This window comes from Gavialis gangeticus, unplaced genomic scaffold (assembly GCF_001723915.1).
Source record: "Gavialis gangeticus isolate Ggan-Ray unplaced genomic scaffold, GavGan_comp1, whole genome shotgun sequence".
Lineage (NCBI taxonomy): Eukaryota > Metazoa > Chordata > Crocodylia > Gavialidae > Gavialis > Gavialis gangeticus.
The window spans coordinates 21718071-21730722 of NW_017729009.1; the positions used below are offsets into that span (position 1 = coordinate 21718071).

At 41.5% G+C, this 12652-nt stretch overlaps 1 protein-coding gene across 1 annotated transcript; it reads left to right on the plus strand.

The window, feature by feature from the left end:
* Positions 1-5: 5 nt before the first annotated feature.
* Positions 6-10047, plus strand: LOC109292377 (1,25-dihydroxyvitamin D(3) 24-hydroxylase, mitochondrial; the record flags this gene model as incomplete). Its single annotated transcript, XM_019509769.1, has 12 exons — positions 6-146; positions 228-418; positions 968-1061; positions 2178-2274; positions 3135-3226; positions 3544-3655; positions 5137-5282; positions 5885-6051; positions 6243-6321; positions 7413-7607; positions 7712-7823; positions 8624-10047. Coding segments are annotated over 11 exons (1425 nt in total), but the record flags the coding sequence as incomplete, so codon positions are not given.
* Between the last annotated feature and the right edge of the window lie 2605 nt (positions 10048-12652).

The window sequence follows — 12652 nt, forward strand, 5'->3', positions numbered from 1 at the left end:
GCGCCCCGCGGCCGCCGCAGCCCCGCGCCGCCTCGTGCCCCGGCCGCGCGCTCTCGGCCCTGCCCGGCCCCACCAACTGGCCGCTGATGGGCAGCCTGCTGGACGTGCTCTGGAAAGGGGGGCTCAAGCGGCAGCACGAGACGCTGGTAAGTGCCCCCCCTGCCCCCCAACATCTGGACGGCCGCACCGTGCCCCCACTGCTGAGCCGCCCTTCTCCCTCCCCGCAGGCAGACTACCATAAAAAGTTCGGCAAGATTTTCCGCATGAAGCTGGGCGCCTTCGACTCGGTGCACGTCGGGGCTCCGTGCTTGCTGGAAGCCTTGTTCAGGAAGGAGAGCGCCTACCCGCAGAGGCTGGAGATCAAGCCCTGGAAAGCCTACCGCGACTACCGGGGCGAGGGCTACGGCCTGATGATCTTGTAAGCCGTCTTGTAAAGGGGCTCGGGAGGCGCGGGCGCTGCTGGGAGGGGGAGGCTGGCCATCGGGGCGCTTGTCCTGCAGACGGCGCCCGCCCGTGGTGACGTGCGTGTGAGTGCTGTAAACCCCAGGCGCGAGCAGCTCTCTTTAGTCAGCTGGCAGGGTTTGGATTCTTGCCCGAGGTTACCAGCGTTCCCAGGACGCAATCGTTAGTCACCGCCGGCTGCATTCAGCACTTTCCCTCTTTCCTGTGGGAAACCAATCCAGTCCCGCTGCAAGAGGCATCCTTTTTAAGTGGTTCAGGTGCACTAGTGCTGCAGTAAAACAGGCTGCTGCTTCCCTAGTCTCTGCTTCAGAAGCATAGCAAGTGAGGGCTGGAAGAGTCCTCAGGGGGTCGCATCTAGTCCAATGCCCTGCCCAAAGCAGGACCAGCCCCAACTGTCTCATCCCAGCCAGAGCCAGACTTTAAACTGGAAGCACCTGTTTCACGCTGTGCTGTTAAACTGCCCCCGGCTCATTCTTTCCCTGCTGCTGTTTGAATGTCAATCTAGAGAAGGGGAGGACTGGCAGAGAGTAAGAAGCGCCTTTCAGAAGAAGCTGATGAAGCCCTCGGAGGTGGTGAAATTGGACTCCACAATCAATGAGGTACCGAGCGCTTCACCCTGCCTGTCTTTCTCTTATCTTTGTGCTGGAAACCTGAAAACAGGGCACAGATCTATACGGTTCTTGAACTGTCTTCGCGTTAAAAAGATCACTTTTCATATCACTCAGCAGAAAGCTGTATACAAAGGGTCTGACCCAAAGCAAGGGAAACTGAGGGGCTCATGGCTGAGGTGGTCGTTCCCCCGTAGACACCATGCACCATGTGTTCCTGTATGAAGTCATCAGAATTGGACTCCCTCTTACATTGCTCTGCTGCTGGGAGACTCTGGACTTGAGGAGTGACTGATAAGCAGTTCAAGCAGTCTGTGTCAAGGGAACTGAACTAGGCTATAATGACCTAATAAAGAATGCCCTGCATTGGCAAGCTTGTCTAAATGTATACCATGTAGCCGGTCCAATAAAGGATGTCACCTCCCCTGCCCCCCCCAAAAAAACACTGCCTATCATGGGGTCTGATGTAAGACTGCGACATCATTTCAGGGGAATTACCCTGACCACCAAAGTGGTTTTACTACTGGCTGGGGAAAACCAGTTTCCTGGAAAGGGATAGTGTCCTGACTGAGGTCACTAGTTAGCCTTTCACTTTCAGTGGAAAGATCTCAGCCATATGCCAACTTTATGGACATGGGAGGCTCCTCCCTAGCTTGCTCCTGCAGCTGAGGAAAAGCAAACCTTGGGGGAATCCAAACCCCAAGCCTCTGGGCTTGGGCCCATAGGTAGGATGCCCACCAAAAGATTTGGAAGCATCTAAAGTCCCAGGTGAGGGTGGAGGAGGCTTGCTGGTAGCAGGGCCACATATGGTTCTTGAATGACACAGATTAGGAATTGATCTGGCTGATTTGACTTAGGACACAAAACAATTTCCTTAAAAAAATAAAATGTTTTCACTTCAGCAGAAGTAAACCTCCAGAATTGTTCATAACTGTATAACAGGAAAAAAAATCCTGTTACAGTACTGTAGTATTTGGGCAATGAAATCCTACTGGAAATACAAGCATTCCACTGTTACACAAGACTGTTATCTATCTCCTGAAAGGTAAGTTGGAAATGTGAAATTACCTAGGACCTGTATTTACCAGTTTCTTCTATTTCCTTTAGGTCCTGCCAGATTTCATGCAGAGAATAGATGATCTTTGCAAAAAAAATGGTGAAATGGAAGACTTGTATTCAGAATTCAACAAGTGGTCATTTGAAAGTAAGTTTTCTACCTTACAGTAGAAATCAAAACGTGTTTTGGTACCTGGTATGACATTTAACTTGGAGTAAGTTCACAACGGTATAGGCGACAAAGCTGTGCTGGTTTCCTGAGGGTTGGAATAGCTGTGGCATAAAAGAGACAACACAGTACTTCCTGATAAGTGGTGGAACAAATTAGATAATGAACACCTGATCCAAAAAAAAATGAAGAAAAATGCATCTTCAATAAGATTTGCAAAATCTATTTAAATTTCTCATTGGGGAATCCTTATATTCAGTTGTCAAACATAGTAACCAAGCTGGGCAGAGCAATATGCCATTCATGATGAGGGATCACTTACACATCTAGGGGACACATCTATAGGGGAAAGTGTGACTGTTTCGCTCTTGGGGTATTGAAGCCATTCTGGGCACGTCTGCATGAAACACTTACTGGGCTTTAGCCTAATAACACTGCGCAGTAGCGTGGCAGTCAAAAACCGTGCTAATTGTGTACTGCGGGGTGTTAGTAGACTAATGCGCAGCAAGCATCACAAAACCATATGTTGGTGCTACTGTGCAATAACTCTAGTTACTGCGCATTTTGTTAGTATTTTATTAAGCAAGTACTAAAGTAAATGGGAAGTAACTAAGGTACATTAATAAATGTGTAGATGTGCCCCCTGAGGCTGAATCAGCTGATGGGGAAGTTATTTTGAACTGCCCTGAAGTGTCTACACTATTGTTTGTGGATAAATATGCATCTTAGAAAGGAGTCTCTTTTGGGTTTGTCTGGGTTTTTTTCAGAAGCCAATTCAGGCAGTTTAATGAGTGCTGGAGGCTAATCTGTTGTGTAACAATTTATTTTTTTAATGTCAGGTATCTGCCTGGTGTTGTATGGGAAGAGGTTTGGGCTTTTGCAGCAGGATGTTGGAGAAGAAGGCTTGAACTTCATCAAGGCTGTGAAAACGGTATGGAGAAGGAGGCTTAGTTCTTAAACATGTTGGTCAAGATCTCCTCTGTCTCCAAACACAGTTTCCTTTCTGTATAAGAGGTGCACATTGTGCAACGTCATTAACTTAGTTTGGTTGCTAAAAATTGCCCACACGTTAAAATATGTATTGCCTACAAAGTGAAAATTCACTCTTGTGACTATACCTGTTGTACCCACCAGAACCATGCATCCCTTGTTTCAGTACGAACATTTTGTTCTTTCTTACCCATTTCTGTTTACAAAGCATATCTGGGAGGTGATAACTTGTAGTGAAAAATGTTTTCGTTTCCACAGATGATGGCAACTTTTGGGATGATGATGGTGACCCCAGTTGAACTTCATAAAAGTCTGAACACAAAAGTCTGGCAAGCTCATACTAATGCATGGGACAATATCTTTAAAACAGGTAACTTAGACCCAATCCTCACATGGTTATGCATATGCAATTTGGATTTATTCTTTTTATAAACGTTACTGCATTGCAAAGCAGCTGATTACTGATCTCTGTACTTTGTGCAACACAACAGTCCTGTTCTTGCTTACCCCAGATCTCTTTTACTCAGATAGTGGGAATCCCCTGTGTACACTGTTCTCACCTCATACCTACAACTAAAGTTTTGCTCTAGTTCTTTTTCAACATGTGATCTAAAGGAAACCATTTGGAAACAGCAATATTAGTGATCCTAGGTTAGCTTTTCATGACTGGTAAATAGGTTGAAAGCAGTCTATCACATAGAACACGATAAAATGCCCTAGCTCAAGGCTGTCATTGAGAAGCAAGGATTTTTATGTGCTACAGAGAGACTTTTTTAAATAGGGTTTTGATGGAACTGGATTCCAGTATTTTATCCATGTACCTCTTATAACAGAGACCTTCAAAATAGAGTACTGACTGGCTTTTAGCATAGCAGTTTCTACTTGCTTGGGCCCTATTGGCATTAGAGGAACACTTGGTAATCACAGCCTTCAGATATGAAGTTTGGTTGGTTTTGGGTTTTTTTTTTTTCTTTTCTTCCCCCTTTATGAATACCTTGTGATAATTCAAGTTAAAAATTAAGCAAGGTTTAGTAACTCATATTATTGTAGTGCTGACTAGGATTATTTCTTCCCACTATTTATTGCACAACGATTGATTATTTAAGGCTTAAGGTAAGATCTACTTCACGATAGAGGAAATATATGCCAATTTGCTGTGCCAAGATTGGAGCAGGATTGTTTTATCAATGTTTGCTCAGTGTTTAAAAGAAAAGAAAAATACACACTAAAAACTTGTTTCATTCCTAGAACTATATTTTGGCCCTTACTTGAATAACCCTGTTCATAATCAGTAACATTGATTTCAAAGAACCACTTACTAAAAAGGATAACAAAACCAACAGGCCATAAAGGAAGAGTAACTCAGTTGAAATATGGAGTGAATCATAGTCAAAAACGAACATTTTTAAATGGTTTTGGGAGTCAAACCCCCAACTCCAGCTGATTTTTTTTTTTTTCAGGTCCCTTAGTTCCTTTTGAGGATCCAAGCCAGTAAGCTTTATCCTGGTTATAGCTACAGCCCATATATTCATGGCTAAGTGTGTTACTTATACAGAGTAGTGGTATTATATGTATTCAAATATACACACATTGAGAAGGCAGAATACCTACTACTTTTCAGAAGTTTCTCTGATCATTACTGTTTTTGTTTTTATGTTGGGGTTTGGTAGTTTTGTTTTGGGTGGAGAGGGAGGGTTGTGAATAGAAGAGGTCTGTGCTGCAGTGGCGACGGGAGATACCCATAGTCTATAACAATATCACAATGATCATAAAACAGGAAACTAATCTGTCCTGTTTAGTTTGATGAATTTTGAGTAGCTTTCTAATTGCTGCCTCTCCATCCATCCCCAGCGAAGTGTTCAATCGATAACAGACTGCAGAAACATTCTGCCAACCCTACTGAGGATTTCCTATGTGACATTTACTTCAGGGGCCAGCTTTCCAAGAAGGAGCTTTACGCAACTATTGCAGAACTTCAGATTGCAGGAGTTGAAACGGTAAATTTGCCAAGAACAGACCTGTTTTTTATTTTGAGTGCTGGTAGCAGAGAGAGGTTGCAAAGTGGTTAAGGTCATAGGATTGTAAGAAAGTACAGCTAAAAGGGACCTTATAGGGTCATCGAGTCCGGCCCTCTTGCTCAAGGCAGGATGATCCTAGATTAGACCATCCCAGATGTCTGCACATGGAGAATATTTATTCTTAATAGCATTGAAATTAGTATCCATAATAGTTACAGCTAGAAAATGGTTAGTAGCTATTGAACCTTTAGTAAAGGAAAAATAGCAAGTACATGACTGTGAGCTATTGCTACACAGTCACTTAAAGAGAACTGCATGGATACAAGTGAAACTTCACTTAAAGCCGCTAAATAGAGGTATTTCTACCGTCCTTTCCCCTCAATTCTTGCTTTCTGCTGGAGAAGAGCAGGCAGAATATTTGTATGGTATTAGGTCTAAGAGAGGCGGAAGACCTTTCTAGTGGGCAGTGGGCCAGCTGTACAATGCATGTGATACAAATGCTTTTGTTATGGGTGTTTTGTCAAATTGGCCATCTGTATCCTCCTATCTGAGCTCAAAATAGTCTTCTGTTCATGTTGCAGACTGCCAATAGTCTACTGTGGGCCCTGTATAACTTCTCACGCAATCCACATGTGCAACAGAAGCTTCTCAACGAAATACAGAACGTAGTATCTGCGAATGAGAGTCCAAATTCTGAGCACGTGAAGAAAATGCCTTATTTAAAAGCGTGTCTGAAAGAATCTATGAGGTACAACTGTCTAGATAACTTGTTAAGCAAAATGGGCTCTGTTTGATAGGGATTGTGTAGTTCCTCAAGGTAGAGAGAGACTTTCTAGTGTTAAAATTTTACATAACTGTCATCTTACTAGTTAGAATAAAACATTGTGGGCACCTGCGGAGAAAAATCATGGTAGACTCATTTTATTTATTTGCCTGTAGGATAACACCATCTGTGCCCTTTACCAGTCGCACGCTTGACAAAGAAACTAGTGTTGGGAACTATACGCTACCCAAAGGGGTGAGTAGAATTTATTCTAAGCTGTTTTCTTTAACAAGTCTTTTACAGTAGAGTTAAACACATAAAGGGTAACCATTTCTGAAAAATGACTTAAGGGTTGCATCTATGCAAGACACTGACTGCACAGTCATTTAGTACTTGTATAGACGTGGTTGTTACCATGTGACTCTACTGCACAGTAGTATCGGACTACTGCGCAGTCAGTGTCTTGTGTAGATGCGGCCAAGGAGTAAGTAGTTCCTATGTATGGCAGCGATCAACTTTAATCTTCAGACACCATGTTATTGCACATGCCTAACTAAAGAGACAATACCAACTTGTTAAAAAAGAAAAAGAACACAATTTCCTAGAAATTAAAAAGTACTCAAATGCTGGAATAAAATTAGATTAGTGAAATGAATGGCTCTGACTGCAAGGAGGATGGGTAGTGTCACAGGGAAGTTGTAGGCATTGTGATCTAGAAATGATGCAAAAGGCAAGAACCCTTTTGGGGGGGTTATCTTTTATTAGACCAACTTCTGAAGTTCTCCTGTTATCTTTGTGAAGAATGCCCACATTTGAAAGTTTGTCCAATTTTCTCTCAACCATGTAATAGATCCAATAAAAGATATTACCCTAAAAAGTTCGTGCCTCTAGCAAGGAGGATAGGCTTAGTTTTCTTTCTTGACACCCAACTCCTTTTTACTAACCCTTAAGTTTTATCTTATACCTGATAGTTATCTAAAGGATGAAGGCTAGTAGTGATGGAAGTAGTACAGTAATTCTCCATCTAATCTCCTCTCCAAACTCTGTCCTGTTATAACTCCATTAACTTAAATAGAGTTGCCCTTGCTTACACTGGGACTGAATTTACCCCACAGTTCCTGCATGTTTTAGTGTTGAATCCAAAAGCTTCTTCAGAAATTTCTTTTACTCCTATATCCACCATCTACTTTCTGTGCATATGATCTAAAATATAGTATTCCTAATTTTTTTCAAGAAAATAGTCATTGTTTTACTGTTACCAACTTTTTTCCCCATTAACACAAAATTAAGTCAGTCAGTACCAACCAATTCTTAACTGATCTCTCCCCAATTGCTTTTGTTCACAGACAATATTGATGATAAATAGCCATGCTGTGGGATCCAATGAAGAGTATTTTAGAGACTGGAACCAGTTTAAACCAGAGCGCTGGCTCCAGAATACCAGAATAAATCCTTTTTCTCATATTCCATTTGGCATTGGGAAAAGGATGTGCATTGGACGTCGCTTAGCAGAGCTGCAGCTTCACTTAGCCATTTGCTGGGTAAATATAATAGTATACTTTTTAATGCATTATGCAGTGTTCAACATTAAGTTACTCAGATAGTGACGCTTGGCATCGGCTTACTCAAACTCTTTGCATTTCAGCTCATTCGCAAATATCAAATTGTAGCAACTGACAGCGAGCCGGTAGAGACCCTGCATTCAGGAATATTGATCCCCAATCGAGAGCTTCCCATTGCATTTCAAAGAAGATGAGGTAAATAGGCCCAGAGCCCATTTTGCTCTTTTTACATCTGTACCTAGATTCAGTAGGACTCTGCAGACTTTTCAGAGAAGAACTTGGCTGCATTATGTGAAGATTAACACTTCTTAAACACTGTCATGCTTCATTATCTTTGAAAAAAGTTTCTGTAAACAATGAAAGAACCTAGGTATTTGACTTTCACTTTCTGGCCCTTGTGTTAAGTCCCATGAGACAAGAGTCTTCTGTCTATTGTATGGCTCAAAGATTTATATTCCCCATACTATAATACACATTGGGTGGATTCCAAAGGATGTAGTTTCCTTCCCCATTTCTAGTAGTAAAAGTTCAGAGCACTGTGTTACATAGTTCTGACGATGGTGCACAGGAGGGCACAATACATAATGTACCTGCACAAGAGAACTGCTTGGTCTTCACTTGCAGATCACTTCACATACAAGTAAATTTAGTCCAGGATGGCTGGATTTAAACTAGAGCCTTGAGGTCAGGTTTGGTGTCATAATGTTTGGATGTGATAAATATCAAAAACTTGATCACATGGGACTTCAGTTTTTGTGCTTTGTTAACTTATTCCATATAAAAAAATATATACTGGAAAAACAGGCCTCTTGTGGATGTAGATCTGAGCTAGAATCAAGCCTTCCAAGTAAGAACTAAGTTGGACTTCACCAATGTGGCAATAGACCACGTGTCAGTTGAATATGGGTTTTAACTGCTTTCACAGATGTTAAAATCACACATTGATTTTTAAATATCTTAAGTCCATAAAGTCTATGGATTCTCTCTTTCTCCAGATAATCTACAGATGGTGAAGGACTCCTCTACTGCTGCCTTCTCTGAGAACATCATACCACTATTGGGAATGAAAAAACCAATATGCAATGGCAAAACCAATGGAGAAGTTGCAAGGGACATGCCTCAAGCGATGCACTGGTGACAGGGACAGCAATACAGAGTCAGTAAAAGCTCAGGTAGTCTGTGGTGACTCTGCTATCAAAGCTGGCAAAGTTATCAAATCTGGCAAGTTTGTCCAACCTGCAAATCTGAGCAAAATTTTAACATTAATTGCCCATATATTAATTGAGGGGCTGCATGGTTCAAGCGCTTGGTTCTGAACAGCAGAGCTCTGTATTTGGCCCTAGCTAGTAGAGTGAAAGTTGTTAAGGATTGAGTTGGTCTCAATCCCTGTGCATTTTGCAGTGGAAACTACAAAATAATCGGGCATGAATTGGTCTTGTTTAGGGATGAGATGCACTGACAGGGTAGTGTGAGGGGAAAACAGCTGCTTGTTCTCTCCCAGTTTTATACCTGTGCCAGGAATTTAAAGTGAAGATTCCTGGCTGCCGAGTTGTCAATCTGGGACCAGTTTAAGAAAAGGATTTAACATTTTGGAATTTTTTTGCCCCTTTAATGATTCCAAGGTTGCAGATTATATGACTTAAAAACAATTAAAAAAAAAAAAGCAAAATGATACCAAAGCCATTTAGGTAAAATTGTCCATTGTTATAACTGAGCTTCACTATGATGCCTACATAATACTTGAAAATGTATTTTCAAGCTGATGGCCTGTGACTGCTACTATAGATGCTTATGTAACTATCTCACTACTGTCTTGTGTTTTATGCTGCCCCGCAGCCTATCTTGTTACATCCTTAAATTATAAGTTGGTTTAAGTGACCATTTTGTTGAATATGTGTATAGCACTGAGCACTATGGCACCCTGATCTGTGACTGAGGTCTCTGGATACTCTAACTAATATCTTAAATGCCAAGCATTTTGTAAATGGTATAAAAAGAAATATATAACAAAGAACCACACACAAGAAGAGATGCAAATATTTCAAGAGGATTTTATTGTGAAGATCATGCTTTATAAACAAGTGTATTTCAACGAAAATTGGTGGAAAGTGGTAATCATACTTACGTGATGTAACAGAAACAACGATAACTCACTATTTTCCATGAATGTACTTAAAGTGCAGGTCCTTTTTAATACAGAGGTTGGATATTCTGTAAACTGTTATATTTTTATAAAGGAAACTTTTTATTTTTTATTTTTTTAGTTTGTATACTTTGGAATGGTATAAAATCTTAATGTTTGTTTGCTTCCTGTTAAGGATTGTTATATTCATGTTGTTAAATATATATAGTGTATATATAACAATTTGTGTACTGCCTTTCTGGGAAATTTTGTAATAAATACAGAATTTTCTCTCTCTCTTTTTTAGAAATGTGTCCTGTATTCTTGCATCCTAAATTAGCAAAAAAAAGTTTTCTTTGGTTAAGAACACCAGTGAATCCCATTATATGCTCTAAGAAGGCAGTCACTTTATATGACCAAATAAGTACTTTCCTTCTTTCTCCATTGCAGTAGTCACTAGCAATTGGTTAATAACTAAATTTGGGCTTGTTCCTTCCCAAAGAATGGGAGTAGATGTTGCTACGTGCTACAATACCAAGTGCAATTCAGCTGAAACAAAAAACCCTAATCAATTCTTCCCTTTTTTTCCCAATTTACTTAAAAGAAAGTGTTTCATACTCTTCTGATGTGATAGACCTTTTATCAAGACTATTTTAGAATTGGCAAGGCTGGATGCATAATGAATTTAGATTTCTAGATGTAGCTGACGTAAGTGTCTGTTCGCTTAAAAAAAAACTTTGCAATATGTATCATCCTTCATGCACACTGGTGAAGAAAGCTTGTCTCCATTCATGAGACTTCCATTCATGCTGTAATATTTTATTGAACTCATCCCATTGTTAATTTTGACCCTGAGAACCTGCAACTTCCACTGCCTTTAATTCCAATGAGAAAGCTATGACTTCAAGGCTACCCTTATATCGTTCAGTGCCTTTGATGTATGTGTTTCACAATACCAGGAACCAGTGGTCAAATTACATAAGTCTTGGCACTATAAATCATCAGCTGTCATAAGTTATCATAGCTACATTGAAGTCAATGTACTTCAATAGTAATGGTAACCTATATCACTGGTGTGGCAATACTTCTTTCTGTGGCAAAACATCATGACAACCAGTACAAGCCCTTAGACAACTATGCACCCATACCCAAAAAGGAAGTACTGGAGTTAGCTTTACTAGCCATAAAGGAAGACCAGAGATATACTATGAAATCATTATGCAAGTTTCAATGCTTCTGTGAAAGAAACCAAATGCTGTGCTTGAAGGTTAGATCCTCAAAGGGATTTAGATCCCAAACCACCACTATAGGCTCCTAAGTAGCCCCCCCATGCATCTGCCATTTAATGTTACCGGGTACTTTAGAGTATATCTAATACTTACAATTGATGCTGAGTATTGCCTTCACCTAGCTCAATCCACTTGAACCTGTCCCCCCACTCCTAAATGTGTGTTGACTTTTGGTCTGTACCATATCCACTCGTACTGGTTCTTAAGTGAGACTCTTCTTACCCTCTTTGTTTTGCTCTAATTATGGCAAAAGAGATGGGAAGTGGGGTCTGGATGTCAGGAACAGGAAGTGGTGGGATGGTAGCTGGTAGGTTTCCTGTGTTTGCAGGAAATCACCTGGGGGAGTTTCAAACTCTTCAGCTTGAGGGTAAGGTAGGATACAGCTTTGATTTTATATTGTGAAGTTCAGCAGAAGGTTTGGGGCCAGGCTGCTCTTATCTCAACCCTCACTGTGAACAGAATTAGATTGGGCTTGAGATTGCCTTTAAGGGTAACCTTAACTAGCTCTGTAAATGCGTCCTGAATGTCTATGAGTAAAGTCCCCTAGATGCCTAAATGCCTGCATGTGTCTTCATCAAGAAGTGCCATAGGCTTGACATCATTAGGCAGCACCTGAGCCCCGCTCAGATTTGTACTCCAGGCATTCTTCTGACTCGGCTGCCTAAGAACTCAGTCTAATAGGCATTCTCAGGGCGGATTTAGTGAGCTGAGCCTCAAACAAAGCATAGAAGTCATTCTCTTGCACATTTATCCAATTATCAGTGGTTACAACTGTTACCAAGATGTGAAAAAGACAGATTCAGTTCCACTTGACTCTATCGTTTCTGCTACCGGGTCTGCCTTCTCCTGGCATGCTCCCTAACCACTAAGACTTACAGTTTGGCAGCTAGAGCATTAGGTTGGGAGGTAGAGGTTGTGAGATTATCCGTCAGGCAGTGGAGGGAACAACCTGGGTTGTTCACGCTCCAGTGAATGCTGTAACCACTGGACTATTCGGTAAAAGCAAGTGGTCTTGGCATCGTTATTGCCACTTGAGTTTCTGCTTTAAGATAGGGTTAATGGCTGTGAAGTTCCAGTGGAGAGACGATCCTAAATATCTCTGGGCTTTTCATAGACTTCATAGACATTAGGGCTGGAAGGGACCTCAGAAGATCATCAAGTCCAGCCCCCTGCCCCAGGGGCAGGAAGTCAGCAGGGGTCAGAGGATCCCAGCAAGATAAATATCTAAATTTCTCTTGAAGGCATTCAAAGTAGGTGCTTGAACCACCTCTGATAGCAGGCTATTCCAGACCTTGGGGACTTGGACAGTAAAGAAGTTCTTCCTTATATCCAGCCTGAAATGGTCTTGCAGGAGTTTATAACTGTTCGACCTTGTCATCCCTTGGGGTGCTCTGGTGAACAGACGTTCCTCCAGGTACTGGTGAACATCCCTTATAAACTCATAGGTGGCTACCAGATACCCCAGAGCCTACACTTTTCCAGGCTAAAGAGCCCCATGGCTCTCAGCCTGTCGTCGTAAGGTCTGTTTTCCTGACCTCTGATCACGCATGTGGCTCTCCTCTGGACTCTCTCAAGCTTCTCCACATCCTTTTTGAATTGTGGAGCCCAAAACT